Source organism: Schistocerca cancellata, chromosome 4 (assembly GCF_023864275.1).
Source record: "Schistocerca cancellata isolate TAMUIC-IGC-003103 chromosome 4, iqSchCanc2.1, whole genome shotgun sequence".
Lineage (NCBI taxonomy): Eukaryota > Metazoa > Arthropoda > Insecta > Orthoptera > Acrididae > Schistocerca > Schistocerca cancellata.
The window spans coordinates 642222093-642237433 of record NC_064629.1 but is presented as its reverse complement, the minus strand read 5'-3'; the positions used below and the strand labels follow the sequence as shown (position 1 = coordinate 642237433).

The following is a 15341-nucleotide window of genomic DNA, read 5'->3' as shown; positions in this document are numbered from 1 at the left end:
CCAGACTGCAACAGAAGTGTACCAGCCAGAACTGCAGAGACAGCCACATCAACACCCAAGAGGAAGGATAATGCTGCCACTCACTCATCTACCAGATGCAGGAAAGTGTCTAGCTGTAGTGAAGATTTTTTATGAACTACTATGCCCCAGTCAGTGACACAAAAACTGTAAATACAGAAGTATCAAATTCTTTGCCTAACCTTGCTGACAACAGAATTTTAATTTTGCATCTAAATGTACAGTCAATCAGAAACAAAATAGATCAAATAAATGTATTCCTAATTTCAAACCCATGCCACATTTTTTGTATAAATGAACACTGCCTCACACCTGATGATACTGCTCTGTATATCCCTGAAGGATTTGAGTTAACAAGTTCATACTGTAGAAACAAAAGTGGACATGGAAGGAGGAGTTGTAATTTTTGTAAACAAAAATTCTAACATTGAATATGTAGCACAGAAAGTTGATCAGTTTTGCAAAGACCAACTTTTTGAAATTGTTGTAGTGCTACTTCCAAAACAAAAGTTAGTGCTCATCTCTATTTATCGCACCCCAAGCTCTGATATAAGTCAATTTATTGCTCAAATAGAGATACTAAAAAAGTATCTGTTGGTAAAATACAGGCCCCACAAGATAGTATACATTGGTGACATTAATATTGACATTCTACAAAAAACACCAATTGTCACACATTTTCAAAACCTGCTAAGATCCAACAACTTGTACTGTGTGAATGACCAGGCAACACGATTAGCAGCATGCCTGGATAAAATAATTTCCAATTTAACAAAAGATGAATACGAGTATGGAGTGATAGATTCAATATTATCTGATCACCATGGCCTATGGCTGATGGTCAATTGTGAAACATACCCTATTCAGTAACCTAAACACATTAAGAAGATCAGACTGTTATATCCAGCCAACGTCATGTAGCTAACACAAAAATTATTAGAACTTGAGTGGGATATAGTATATAACAGTGATAGCAATGAAAATGCTCTACATATTTATTAACATACTAATGAGCTTAGTTCAAAGCTGCTGCCCACAAGTAACTAAAAATGTGAAAACACATGGTCTATCAAACAAGAAAAAGTGATACAACTTGGTTTACACCTAACCTGCATGACCAGATAAAAACTCTTATTGCTCTACATAAAATGGCTAAAACTGATAATCTAGAATGGAAACAGAGGTACAAAGAAGCCAGGAAGAGGTACACGACAGAAATACAGACAGCAAAGCAAAGAGCTAATGATGCTTTCATAGAAAATTCCAGCAACAAATGCAAAGCAGCTCAGAAGGTAATCAAGACAATAGCAGGAAAACATATAAACAGACTAGAAATTCCAATATTGCCAGATAAATTGAATGAATTCTTTTTAAAAAGCACTAAGTATGAAGCTGCTCCTACCTCTGCACCAAATGATGCAACTTCTGGAAGCTTTTTCCATAACATACCTGACAATAACTTATCCTTTAAATGGAAACAAGTTACCTGTCAAATTGTACAGAAAGTGGTCACAAAGCTACAATCATTTTACAGTAAAGATCTGTATGGTATCTTAAACAACATCATGAAACAAATAATTGACGTAATTGTTGCCCCTTTTACCTTTCTGATCAATAATACCTTTAAAACAGGAAACTTTTCTGAGGTCCTGAAGGCTACAATTGTTTTCCCTATTTATAATAAAGGGGAAAAAACAAAGCTGAAAGTTATCGCCCAGTATCTCTCATACCTATAATATCCAAGGTGATAGAATGTTGTATTAAATTAAAACTTTGCAACTATTTTGATGATCATAATTTTATCTCCTCATCACTCTTTGGATTTAGGCCAGGCTTGTCTACAGTAAATGCAGTAGAAACTCTTGTAACAGGCATTCTTAATGGCTTTCAGAACTACTCCTACATGTGTGCTTTACTACTAGATCTGAGCAAAGCATCTGATACCGTGTCACACGAAATACTCATAAATAAGCTGGAGTGCTATGGTATCAAGGATAATGGACTGACACTAATTGGATCATATTTGACTAACAGAACTCAAGGGCTCATGGTAAATAACTGTCAATCAAATGCTCTGCCAGTAGTTAGAGGTGTGCCACAAGGCTCAATGTTTGGGCCATTCCTTATCTTAATATACATGAATGACTTGCCTACTTTCTTGCCTGACAAGCCAACAATATATGCTGATGACACTACCCTGATTACTGTGGGCCACAAATTGGAGGAGATGAAACAAACAACAAAAGCTAAACTTGAAAAGGCTGTCATATGGCTCCACAGTAACATGCTAATCCTAAACAATAGCAAAACTGAGACTATATTTTTCTATGTGCACAAGATTAACAAAAAAGTAAATGAATCTGACTCAGTAAGGCTTCTTGGAATCCACCTGGATCCTAAACTGACCTTGAACTGCCATACCAAACAGTTATGTGCCAAATTATAAAGAGTAGTCTTCTAGTTAAAGAAATTAAAAACATTAGTACGCAAACAACAACTTTTAACTTCTTTCAGTGTCACTTCCAGTATACAATAAAACTATGAGGTAACTCTCATGATGCTCTGACAGTGTTCATGTGGCAGAAGAAAGCCATAAGAGCAATTACAGGCATCACAAACCAAGAATCCTGTAGAAAGCATTTTAAAGACCTCAGCATCTTAACGGTACCTTCCCTGTACAAAGGCCAGTAGCAAATTCACCAACAAGAACAAAAACTGGATAACAAAAGGTATTTTAGTCTCTAGAGACAAAATAAAAATATTGCACAGGGTGTATAAAACCAACAATAATGAAAAATTTTGAATGTATTACAGGAAATACAAAAAAATATATACGAAAATTTACTGCAGCAGCCAAACAACAAGAAGCAAAAACCTACATAAGTAAAGCTGAAGATAAAAGGAAGGCTTGCTGGTCTATTAGAAATGCAAGTTGTATACCATCAAACCCACAGGACACAGCAAAATACATACAGTTTATGAGAAGCAAAAAGATGATAAAAGAAGATAATAACACTATCAAACTCTCCAATGGCCCTTTTGCAACAGTAGGCCAAAAACTAAGAGAAAAGACAAACTGTAGACACAATAGCACATGGAATACATATATTCATCCCATTCAAAAAACTATGGCTCTATTTGCAGTGACAGAAGAAGAAACACTGCAGATAATAAAAAGTCTAAAACAGGCAAAATCATGTGTTTTGACGAAATATTATCCATAGAAATTAAATATTGTATGCAGCAATTCAAAAAACCACTTACGCAACTAATCAACAAATCATTCGTGGAAGGAATTTTCCCAAACTGTTTGAAGATGGCATTGATAAAACCAATACATAAAAAGGGAAACAAATATCAACCATAAAATTATAGACCCATAGCTATTTTACCAGTCATATCAAAAATATGTGAACGAGCTTATGTTCTGTGGATCATTGCATTTATGATGAAATATGAGGTAATCAGTAAAAAACAATTTGGCTTCCATAAACATAAATGTACTTTAGATACAATCATAGATCTAATTGAGAATGTCATAACCAACTCAGGCAGTAGTAATAAATGTATAGGGGTATTTGTGGATTTAACAAAAGCTTTTGATTGCATAGACCATAAAACGTTAGTAGAAATATTAGGGGCGTACAGGATAAGAGGGATGGCAGGAGACTGGATCCTGTCATACCCGGGAAACAGAAACTAATACACAAAAATTTTAAAAATGACAGGAGAGAAAATACGATCTGAAGCAAGTTCTCTGTCCCACAGGGCTCCATATTTGGCCCATTTTATATACAAATCACATCCGAAATACTGTAAATTATGGACATATAATTACTTATGCAGATGATACAACTCTAATATTTAACCCTGTGTGAATGAGGTGAGACACCAGCTATGAGGTGGGTATGAAATACCCAAAACTCTGACTCTGGTGACGAATTTTTGATACTATAATAGTGTATTAAGCATTTTTTACTTGGAATATTAATAATGATGTCTGTTAAACAAGATGAGTAAGTAAAATACTGGGTTTAAGATATGAAACTTTTTTTTTTACGAAATACTGAAGTTTTCTCTCTCTCTCTCTCTCTCTCTCTCTCTCTCTCTCTCTTTTTTTTTTCCCCCCCCTCTCTCTCTCTCTCTCTCTCTCTCTCTCTCTCTCTCTCTCTCTCTACAAGTTTCAGAAGTTTAAAATTTTTTCACACATATTTCGAAGAAAATTACAGTTTCTTTGATTAATTAATATAATGATATTATCTTCTTATTGGAAAACAGAAAAATAAAATAAAAGGTCTTACCACATCGATTAGCTCAGCACCAACATTATACCTACAAATCAGCACATTCTCCGGACATAAAAATTGTGCTCCATACATATTTTCTCTTCATACTTTGAACAATAATGTTTTGTTTTCCTGTCTTTTTTTCAATACATTCACCACTACTGACATATCTACCAGTCAATTTTTTGGAACTGGTGATGAAGTTTCTCCCTGTTGATCACCAATCCTCTTTTGAATTTCCATTCAAAGATGTATGTTTTCTTGTCTAATGTGAAGACTCATTTATGAGATTCAAACCTAAATTATGAATGAAATCTTGGCACTTCATGTGTGTCTTGTCACCTTTGTTATTTTCTCTGTAAACTGATGGCATTTATGGCAGCTATATTGAGTATACCATAAAAAATTGTAATAGACCAATGTTTGGTGTTGTGGGCAACATCATTTGTGGCACTCAGTTCAACTGCAACATCAACGCCGGCTTTAGTTGCAATGTAATAACTTCTGGTTTTCTTTATCATCTGTCGATTGGTCTATGTTTCTATCGTGCTGTAAAGTTGACATAACCAGCATAACTTTATTTTTTCTAGTTACTTAGGAGACCACCAAGCGAGGTGGCGCAGTGGCTAGCACACTGGACTCGCATTCGGGAGGACGACGGTTCAATCCCGTGTCCGGCCATCCTGATTTAGGTTTTCTGTGATTTCCCTAAATCGCTCCAGGCAAATGCCGGAATGGTTCCTTTGAAAGGGCACGGCCAGCTTCCTTCCCCGTCCTTCCCTAATCTGATGAGACCAATGACCTCGCTGTCTGGTCTCCCCCCCCCCCCCCCCCCCAAACAATCCAATCCAATCCATAGGACACCAATGTAACATCATTCTGGAACCCAAATCAAGAACTATATACTTCTGTTCCTTTTCTGAAAATCTCAGGTGCACTTGTCTTGTTTTTATTGACTGTACCAACAGAAATCAATAAATGTTCTTTCCAGACATGTATCATAAGTGGGTAACTAGTACACCAATTATGGAACATCAAATTCCTATTTGTTTTCATTATTTTCTCCATGGTTTACAATATCATATGCTTTATTACTAACCTGGTAAGGTAGTGGTGGTTGCTTTCTTGGGTATACTTCCAGTTTCAGGATATAGAATGTCTTTGCATCTACAAAAGCATATATTTTTATGCTGTATTTGGCTGGTTTGTTTGGCATGTATACATGGAAAGGACATCTCCCTTGGGAAGATAACAGCATCTCATAAATTATAAGGTTCTCAGTCGGCATATAGCATTGTTGAATATTTTCAACAAAATTATTAAAAATAACTCTTATACCAGCCAGAAAAGACTCCAACATTAAGTCTCTGTTTTGGCATGTTTTGCCACACCTTTTACACCTGGAGAATTCTCTGAATGAATATGAACAATTTGCCTAGGACAATCCTTCATCCATTTTGTACAATCTTTGGTCCTATAAAAAAATCCCACATACCTCAAGTGACTGACTAGGAGCTGTAACACAGATTTTGGCTCTTCTGAACCATCCAAAATATCCTCTTGTTCCAGATCACTTTATTCACTTCTTTGAGATAATTTGTGAATCTCTTCTTTGCTCTTGGAGTCACAGGAACTAGCATTTGAACAAGTTTCTAAAACTTCTTGTAGCAGTTGTTGTAGCTGACATTCATTTTCTTCATAAGTCACATTGAGAAATATAAAATCTAAAAATAAATCAAAGAATACTATAAATAACTATATATCTCATAAACTTGCAGACAGCTCAGAACTATAACACCAACAACGAGGTTGGGTGCAACGTACCCTAGCCAACTTTGCACGCTGCACACTGACCCTGATGCTGGCGCAACAATAAACTCAACACTGCATCTTGCCGCCCCCCCCCCCTCCCCTCCCCTTTCTCCCGTACCTCCAGCTATTATGGCAGCAAGATTTGTGTGGCAACAATGACATTCAATAATCAGCGCATCAAAACACCTCGGGTATGACATACCCAACCTCGCTCACAACTGGTTAAGAAAAATCTGGAAATAAATGCCAACTTGGAAGTAAGTAATGTTATCCAAAGCTTTGCTGAAATAAATCTGCATAGCAACATTGCTAAAACATTTTTTTTTATTTCATACTACAAAACCAACTCATTGAATACATCAACATTTGTATAGATGGATGCCTATCAGAAAATTCCAAATATGCAAAATTCCTTGGGATAGTATAGAATGACAGTTTAAACTGGGACAAGCACATAGAATACACAAGTGGAAAGCTCAGCTCAAACCTATATGTTCTCCACAAACTCAGTTTCCTGAAAGACACAAGCACTATGAAAATTACATACTAGTAACTAATTCATTCCACATTAAGCTATGGCACAATTTTGTGGGGAGGCACCTTCAAAAAAACCTAAACAGAGTATTCAAAATGCAGAAAAGAGCAATAAGAATAATATCTAACCTTAAGTGGAGAGAATCGTGTCAGTCAGCATTCGAAGCACTCAAAATACTAACTCTACCAAGCATTTACCTTTATGAACTCTTGTGCTGAACAAAATTCCAATAAGTATTCGATACTCAAGATATCAAGCCCCAGCAAAATGATGACACTAGGAAGCAGAACTTCTTCCATGATCCCAGACATAACACCATGAAATTCAAAACAAAGCCATCCTATGCAGATCCAAAAGCCCTTTCAAAAAATCTCTCAAAATATTTTTGATAGAAAACTGTTACTATAGTATAAATGCTTTCATGTGCATAGCAGAATAATCCAAAATTTACATTGTAATAGAACGTACAAAAATAGATGTAGATGCGTTTGACATGTGTACTAAAGTAAGACAAATTGCAATGTAATAGTGTGTACTAAATACAATGCATCAGAAAACCACAAAATATGTAGAAAGACCTCTCTAATATACACACGCAGTATAGATGATGTAAACAAATTGTAATTAGAATGTATGATATGGTACTAGAATATTGATGTATTGTATCATAATTTGCTAAATGCTAGTTATTAAGCATATTATACTACTTCAAATTCTTGTGATAGAAATTTGACTTGACCCATACAATGTATGTTGTCTATGGACCCAATGAAAATAAATAAATAAATAAAAAAATCAACAAGATCCAGCCATATTTATTTTGCAAACCATACATCACTGTGATGGAGCACTCTTTCCTGTGCTAGTTGACCAGCCAAAAAGATCCATCAGGTCAACTAGTATGATGTATACTGAAGTTTTAGCAATATGATGCCACAATGGTATATGAGAATGGACCCAGATACAAGGATACTGTGTTTCAAGGGATCCTGTGATGGAACATAACAGCATGGACAGTATCTCCATCATCACTGTATTAAATGTCATTGCTGTTAAACAGAAGCCTTAAAGAAAGATTAACTGACTAAAGAACAATTCCATTAACCAATGGAACACTGTATAAGAAGAACTATTATGCAATGGGGTGTAAATGGCTCATCATCTGAAACTCGGCTGTGGACTGACTGTCTTGTGACCAAAAACTGGGTCCTTATACAGGGTGTTACAAAAAGGTACGGCCAAACTTCCAGGAAACATTCCTCACACACAAATAAAAAAAAAGTGGTTATGTAGACATGTGTCCGGAAATGCTTAATTTCCATGTTAGAGCTCATTTTACTTTCGTCCACCTACACTCAATGGAGTATGTTATCGTGATTTCATACGGGATACTCTACCTGTGCTGCTAGAACATTTGCCTTTACAAGTATGACACAACATGTGGTTCATGCACGATGGAGCTCCTGCACATTTCAGTCGAAGTGTTCGTACGCTTCTCAACAACAGATTCGGTGACTGATGGATTGGTAGAGGCGGACCAATTCCATGGCCTCCACGCTCTCCTGACCTCAACCCTCTTGACTTTCATTTATAGGGGCATTTGAAAGCTCTTTTCTACGCAATCCCAGTACCAAATGTAGAGACTCTTCATGCTCGTATTGTGGACGGCTGTGATACAATATGCCATTCTCCAGGGCTGCATCAGCGCATCAGGGATTCCATGCAACAGAGGGTGGATGCATGTATCCTCACTAACGGAGGACATTTTGAACATTTCCTGTAACAAAGTGTTTGAAGTCACACTGGTACATTCTGTTGCTGTGTGTTTCCATTCCATGATTAATGTGATTTGAAGAGAAGTAATAAAATGAGCTCTAACATGGAAAGTAAGTGTTTCCGGACACATGTCCACATAATATATTTTCTTTCTTTGTGTGTGAGGAACGTTTCCTGAAAGTTTGGCTGTACCTTTTTGTAACACCCTGTATATCCTCACAATAATAGGTACTGAAACTACACATTGTTTGAAGTTAAATTTACAGAAATTACAATTAAAACTTAACTCATTAAATTAACTGAATATATCAAAAAATTGGTTCTTTTTAACAGTTTTTCTATTACAAGATTTAAGCTGAATTATTTGTTTAAATCATGAAATTAACAAATATAAGTATGCAAACAATACTTTGTACAAAACTGTTAATTACTTTGGAGTTAATTAAGGGCTGGCTTTGCTAACATGTTTTCAAATAGAGCCAAATAAACCATTTAAGAATACCATTAGTTGTTTTTCCAAATGTTTACACTTAATACAGAATTCATATTTGTTTATAGGTCAACAACAGAATTTAAGTTACGAAACAATTACTGATTTCACCCTGTAATGAAGGATTCTAACTAGTAATAGTCAAAATAAATTAGAAAATCCATTACATACATAAAACTAAGCACAAAATTAGATCTGGTGTTATATTCTTTAAAACTGAGGGCCAACCTTTCTCTTTTATGAAAATGCAGATTATATTCACATATGTCAATGGTAATTAGTTAAAAGTGAAATAATGCATTTGAAGGAGGCACATGGCAAAACAAGAGAGAAAGTCAAATTATCCCAGCTGGCTACATCACAAGGGCAAAGGGAAAGCAGCCAACAGCACTTGGCATACCCACTTGCTTATCTGTTCAAGTACTGGCCATGCCCAACATTACTTCAATGATGTGACGAGAACAGGTGTATTCAATGAGGCAAGCCAGGCTATCAGAGGTAATTTCAATTTGCAATATCACCCAGAGGATGACAATTGCTTATCACCCACAAGTGGATGGTCCCATAGAATGCTTTAATAGGACAGTGGCAGATATTATCTCAATGTATATTCATGGTAATGAATGACTGGAATACAATATGGCCCATTGCGACCTTCCCAGACAACACAGTGAAACAAGACACTACAGTCTTCACACCATTCTTTCTGCTCCATGGTGATAAGGCTGAAATGACACTGGATACACTGTTCCTGTTACATCTGGATGACACTTGGGATGAAAACATGAAACAATTCATCACCAAGACCAAAGAATCAAAATGCAAGAGGCTTGCATATAGATCCTGGATGCATATGAGAAAGACTAAGAGTACTATAATGCCAATCCCCAATCAGTGAAATTCATCCTGTGAGATTTTGTATAGATTTTTATGCCTGAGTTGAAAGTGATACTACTGGAGAAGTTACTGAAGCACCACTTTGGCTGTATTGTATCGTTCACTGCTTGTCAGATGTAGCATATGGTAGAGGATTATGATACATCATCAAGAAAACAAAAGTGCAGAGGCATTGTCCATGTCCTCCCTGTGGCATCCTACTACAGCTCTGAGAGGCAGATCAATGATGGCGATGTCTCATTCAAGGAAAATGAATGCCAGCTCAGCAACTGCAGAGATTCAATGGGAGGGGCTACCTTTGATGCTTGTCATAGTGATCAGGATGTGACAACATGACCAGAAAGTGGGGACCTGCCAGCACTGCCATACAGAGGTCCATTAACACGATCTATACCCAGAGTGCTGCAGTCATCTCCAGTGAGAACTTCTGAAACACTGGGTCACTGTTTCTCCAGGAGAGAGAGCAATGCTGTGAGCTGTGCTTGCATGCAGTGTGGCGTAGCAGTTAGTATCACTGGTTGATGCGCTCTTACTACCAATAATCTATGTCTGTATATATCAGAGTTATTTATAGCATAGTTATGGTCTTCATATGTTTCAGTGTTGTATATTAATTTACTCCACTAGGTACAAACCTGTTTTTATTGACTATTTCTCTTATATTTGCTGTTTTAATTCTGATTATATTTCTAGCTGAGGTCTATTTTCTTAAATTCGATAAAATAATTTTCTTCATTCTAAAACTATCATTGTTGGTTTAGTGAGATACATTAATACAGGTTCTTTGGATTCACCTGCAACAACACTTAGCACCTTGAACCTCATCTTTGCTACAAATGTTCTGTCAAGTAGATGTGCATTACTATTCTTAATATATTTTGACTTCCTGATGAATTCAAAAAGAAATCTGCACTATTTGCTTACGAACCAATATTTTCAACCAAGAGGATGGCTGTAGAAGAAGTTACACATGGAGCTGAAAGTGTATTTCATTGACTAGATACCTGGTTTAGAAATAAGGAACTAATACTAAATTACAAGAAAACACACACCATGAGCTTTAAAAATAGTCAAACAAAAATAATGAGGTTGTGTTAAAAATCAATGAGAACAAACTTGACAAAGTACCTTGTGTAAAATTTCTGGGTCTCCTCCTTGACGATAAATTAACACTGACAGAGAACATCATCAGCTTAAATAGTAAATTAAATCCAGGTTTTGTGCATTACAGAAGTAAGCACAGATTGTTAGTATTGAAGGCCTCAAAATGTTTTACTTGACAACTTTAAATCTGTAACATCATATGGAATAGAAGTATGCAGTATCTCAGTAAATATGAAGAAGTTACTCAACATAAAGGAAAGGGATATTCACATAATGATCAATGAGAAATGCCAAACAAACTACAGACAAAAATTCAAACTGCTAAATAATTTAACAGTAAAACAAAATTTTAAGAAAAATGAGGAGATTCATCAATACCAAACAAGATACTGATAGGAAGTGAGAGTAATCCAGGACAGGACAAATTGTTATGAGAAAAGTGTAACATTCTCTGGGGTTCCAAACAATATCAGCCAAATGAGCATTAACATCTTTAATCACATAACCAGAGAAATATTGCAGAAAAATCCACTTTAGTCCTTAAATTAATTTTATGATTGCTGGAAGGAGAATTCAAAAGTATGATGCTTGAAAAAGTAAGGATTAACTGTCATTTAATTTTGACAAATAATACATATGTATGTGAATTTTAGCATAAAGGAATCATTATGCTGTAATCTGCCCTAAATGCAATAAATTGTAGAATCCATTGTGTAATTTTCATTGTAAAATCCTCAATGTTGAGGCCTATATGTATTCATACAAGTATCAATTGAAATACAGCAAATGACTGAAAAATAAATAAATAGTCTGTGGGTGAGAATGATCATATCAAGAGTTGCAGTATATTATACTAAAATAAGCACACTCATTTTTACCTGTTTCTATAGAGCACTCACAAATATTTCTGCTTATTCAGCAATGTCACAGAGATTTGTGGTGAATGTAACAACTAAAAACTTTTTATGTTTTGTGTTCAAATAAATTCTGTTCACCTCAAACTGTCTCTTGAACTCCGTAGATCCTTCTCAGAACATTGAATATAGATGGTGAGCCATAAGCAAATAGAATTTTAATAAATGATGTCCACATTGTTTAGAAAGAATAAGAAAAAACAGCTGCATTGAGTTAAAATCAAACTACTGGGTACCCAGAACATCAACATGGGCATTGGCATGTGTTACTATCTAACCAATCAACTGAGATTCTAAAATGGCCACCAATAGTCAAAATAAGCCATGATCACTTATTTCTTTCCACAGCTGTGATTGACGAGGTTAAGCTAGATGGACTCCTGGCACATATCAGAAATATCTCTCCTGATTATTGAGTACATGAAGAAATGTCAGATGAAGCAGTACCACTGATGCGCTTGACAGTTTACATGAGATATATTCTGCATCACTACATTTACTTGAATATTACATATGCACATGTAACTAAATAACTACCCCATAAGAAACTTCCTGGCAGATTAAAACTATGTACCAGATTGAGACTTGAACTCAGGACCCTTGCCTTTTGCAAGCAAGTGCTCTACCGACAGAGCTACCCAAGTATGACTCGTGACCCATCATCAGAGCCTTACTTCTGCCAGTACCTCATCTCCAACTTCCAAACTTGGCAGACATTCGCCTGTGAAACTTACAGGACTAGTAATCCTGGAAAAAAGGATACTCCAGAGACATGGCTTAGCCGCAGCCTAGGAGATCTTTCCAGAATGAAATTTTCACTCTGGTAGGAAGTTTCATATCAGCACACACTCCACTGGAGAATGAAAATTTCACTATGGAAACATCCACCAGGCTGTCTCTGCAATATCCTTTTATCCAGGAGTGATAGTCTTGCAGATTTCACAGGAGAACTTCTGCGAAGTTTGTAAGGTAGGAGACAAGGTACTGGCAAAAAAAAAAAAAAAAAAGCTTTGAGGATGGGTTGTGAGTCCTGCTTGGGTAACTCAGTCAGTAGCGCACTTGCCTGTGAAATGCAAAGGTCCTGAGTTTGAGTCTCAGTCTGGCACCCAGTTTTAATCTGCCAGGAAGTTTCATACCCGCGTACACCTGCTGCACAGTGAAAATTTCAATCGGGAAACTGTTTCATATATTTGAGGAACATCTCCTAAAAACTCATGTTTCAACACTTATTATTAAATGTGTGTCAACTCAGTCATTAATTTCAGTCAACTCTAGTAAGTATTTCTTCTTTATCATGTATATCTGAACACTGTGTCTCACTCTTTCCAGAATAAAAAAGATGTTACTGTCTCTTAATGTACTTGTAAGAAGACAAAAATCAAACAATATATTGTGAAGTTAGTCTACAATACATGCAATACTGTCTGAAAGAGTAAAATAGCATCTTACATCTCTCATCAGGTTGATAAATGAATGACCATGTCCCCATACGTTATCACAACCAGAAGGTGAATCCTCGATATGGAGGTCTCTCATATCTCTTACTGTAGCATCAAACAGATGCACAGCATCATACATGAGAGCAGACTCAACCTGAAAAACAGAAATTACAACAACAGTAATAAATTTGTGTTTCCTGGTTAACTCATCCTTAAAGATATGTACAAAAAGTTCACTTCAAGTCTGATTAATATTATCAGATATAATCCTTCCCATTAATTACATATGTTGTAAAATATTTTATGAGTATTATAGAAATTGTTTGAGAATGCTCAAAAGCCATTGGTGGTCCAGGATGTGTCAGTAAATATATAGTTTTACCACATTTCTTTTCTTCTTCTTTTTAAATTTTATTTTGCAAGACATCACAAGATAAATTTATTTTCTCAGTTCACATGGGAAAGATAAATAAATGTGCCATGTTTTTTACCAATTACTCATCATGGTATTTTCTTGCCTCAATGGATGGAAACGTCAAACAGTGCAAACCTGTATATCTCATATTTTAAGGCATAAATCATTGCAGTTGTCACCTTTCTTGTGTGCATACATAATGTTAATGGTTGGCAGTCTATTGCTGATTGCTGAATGGAACGCAGCTAATACACAGTTTGTCTACATTGCTACACATGCCCCCTTCCCCCCCCCCCCCCCCCCCCACCGCCCCCCTCCCACTACTAATGCAAGGCTATGCAAAGTCTCTGTGCACCTGCCAAGTTATGTGGCATGCACTCTAGGAGAGATGGAGATAGTTATTTCTCAACGTAATAGCTTCTGGTTTGTTTGGGTGTACCAGACTACTTCTACACTGTCAAAATTTTGACCTCTCAGCTGAGAGCTTCCTCAGAATCTTGTGGTGTTCGCAGTTAGTTGAACAGTGGTCATCAACTAGGCAGTATGTTTTTCTGTACTCTTTAACAGGTTCCAGATATCTGACACCCTGAAAGATGCACCAGAGGAGTTATTGGGAGATTTGTCAGAATGCATGTGACTTTGTTTTTAGTTTAAAGTAAATGAAGATGCAATTATAGCCATGTTTGGAGGCGATGATTCAGGATATGGAAAAGGTCAAGAAAATCATTTTTAGAGGGAAACTGATTGTGTGAATAGTTACTGAGAGAATTGAAATGACTAATGACTTGAGTAAACTAGGCTATTAGGTAGTGGAAACTAACAATAAAACTGAAGACTCAATAAATAAATTATAAAGTCTGAGTTTAACAGTCAAATAGCTGAAACTAATAATAAAACTGTTAACTCAAAGAATTAATTAAACTATAAGTTAGGCAGCCAAACAGTGTCAAGATTGATGAGCAGGAAAACGAAACAAATGACACGCGTTTGTAACTAACGAACCAATAAAAAACTGACCAGCTAAAAACAGTGCTCTGGTTGTGAATGGTCAGGGATGATATCAATTAAATGAAACTCACTGTTTAAAAGACAGAAAACAGCTAAATTTTCAAATGAATGTAGCGAAATCTACATTTAAAATATAGAATTGAAAATGAAAAAAAGTCATAGTTTTGAAGTCATCAGTAATGTTATGAAGTTATAAAATCAAAATCTGAGAACAGAAACTTTTCAAATTAAGTAAAATTTAGAAGATAAGGTCGAAATAGAAAACTGTGATACTAATTTCTGCAATGAATTCCACAGCAGTAAAGGTAGAAAAAGCAGTTTTATGTAATGCAGATGTATGGAAAAACAATGTATCAGATACAAATAAAAAATCTTGTTGAATTACAGGTATTGTGACAAAAAATTTCATTAACAACTGTAATGACTTGTGAGAAAATGGATTTATTAAGAGCTTTCCCATAGAGGGTAAGGTGAACCCAGTAGATTTTATACAACACTGTTGTGACACTTGTGTGCCCGAAATGGCTGATATGTTTACAATTTGAATTACAGTACTTAAATTTTTGTTCAAACTGAAAGCTGGAAAAGAAACTGCTTAGTAGATGTGTCCTCAGAGTCTTTCGCGACGGCATACATGAATAAAACAG

The 15341-nt window shown here is 35.9% G+C and overlaps 1 protein-coding gene across 2 annotated transcripts in view; it reads right to left on the bottom strand.

Moving 5' to 3' along the window:
* Positions 1 to 15341, bottom strand: part of LOC126183464 (glutamate receptor ionotropic, kainate 2-like) — a 499151-nt gene that overhangs the window by 171038 nt on the left and 312772 nt on the right. For both annotated transcript variants that reach the window (XM_049925465.1, XM_049925464.1), the window contains one exon: positions 13282 to 13425. In XM_049925465.1, coding sequence (XP_049781422.1) covers positions 13282 to 13425 — 144 coding nt within the window. The remainder of the gene's footprint in view (positions 1 to 13281; positions 13426 to 15341) is intronic.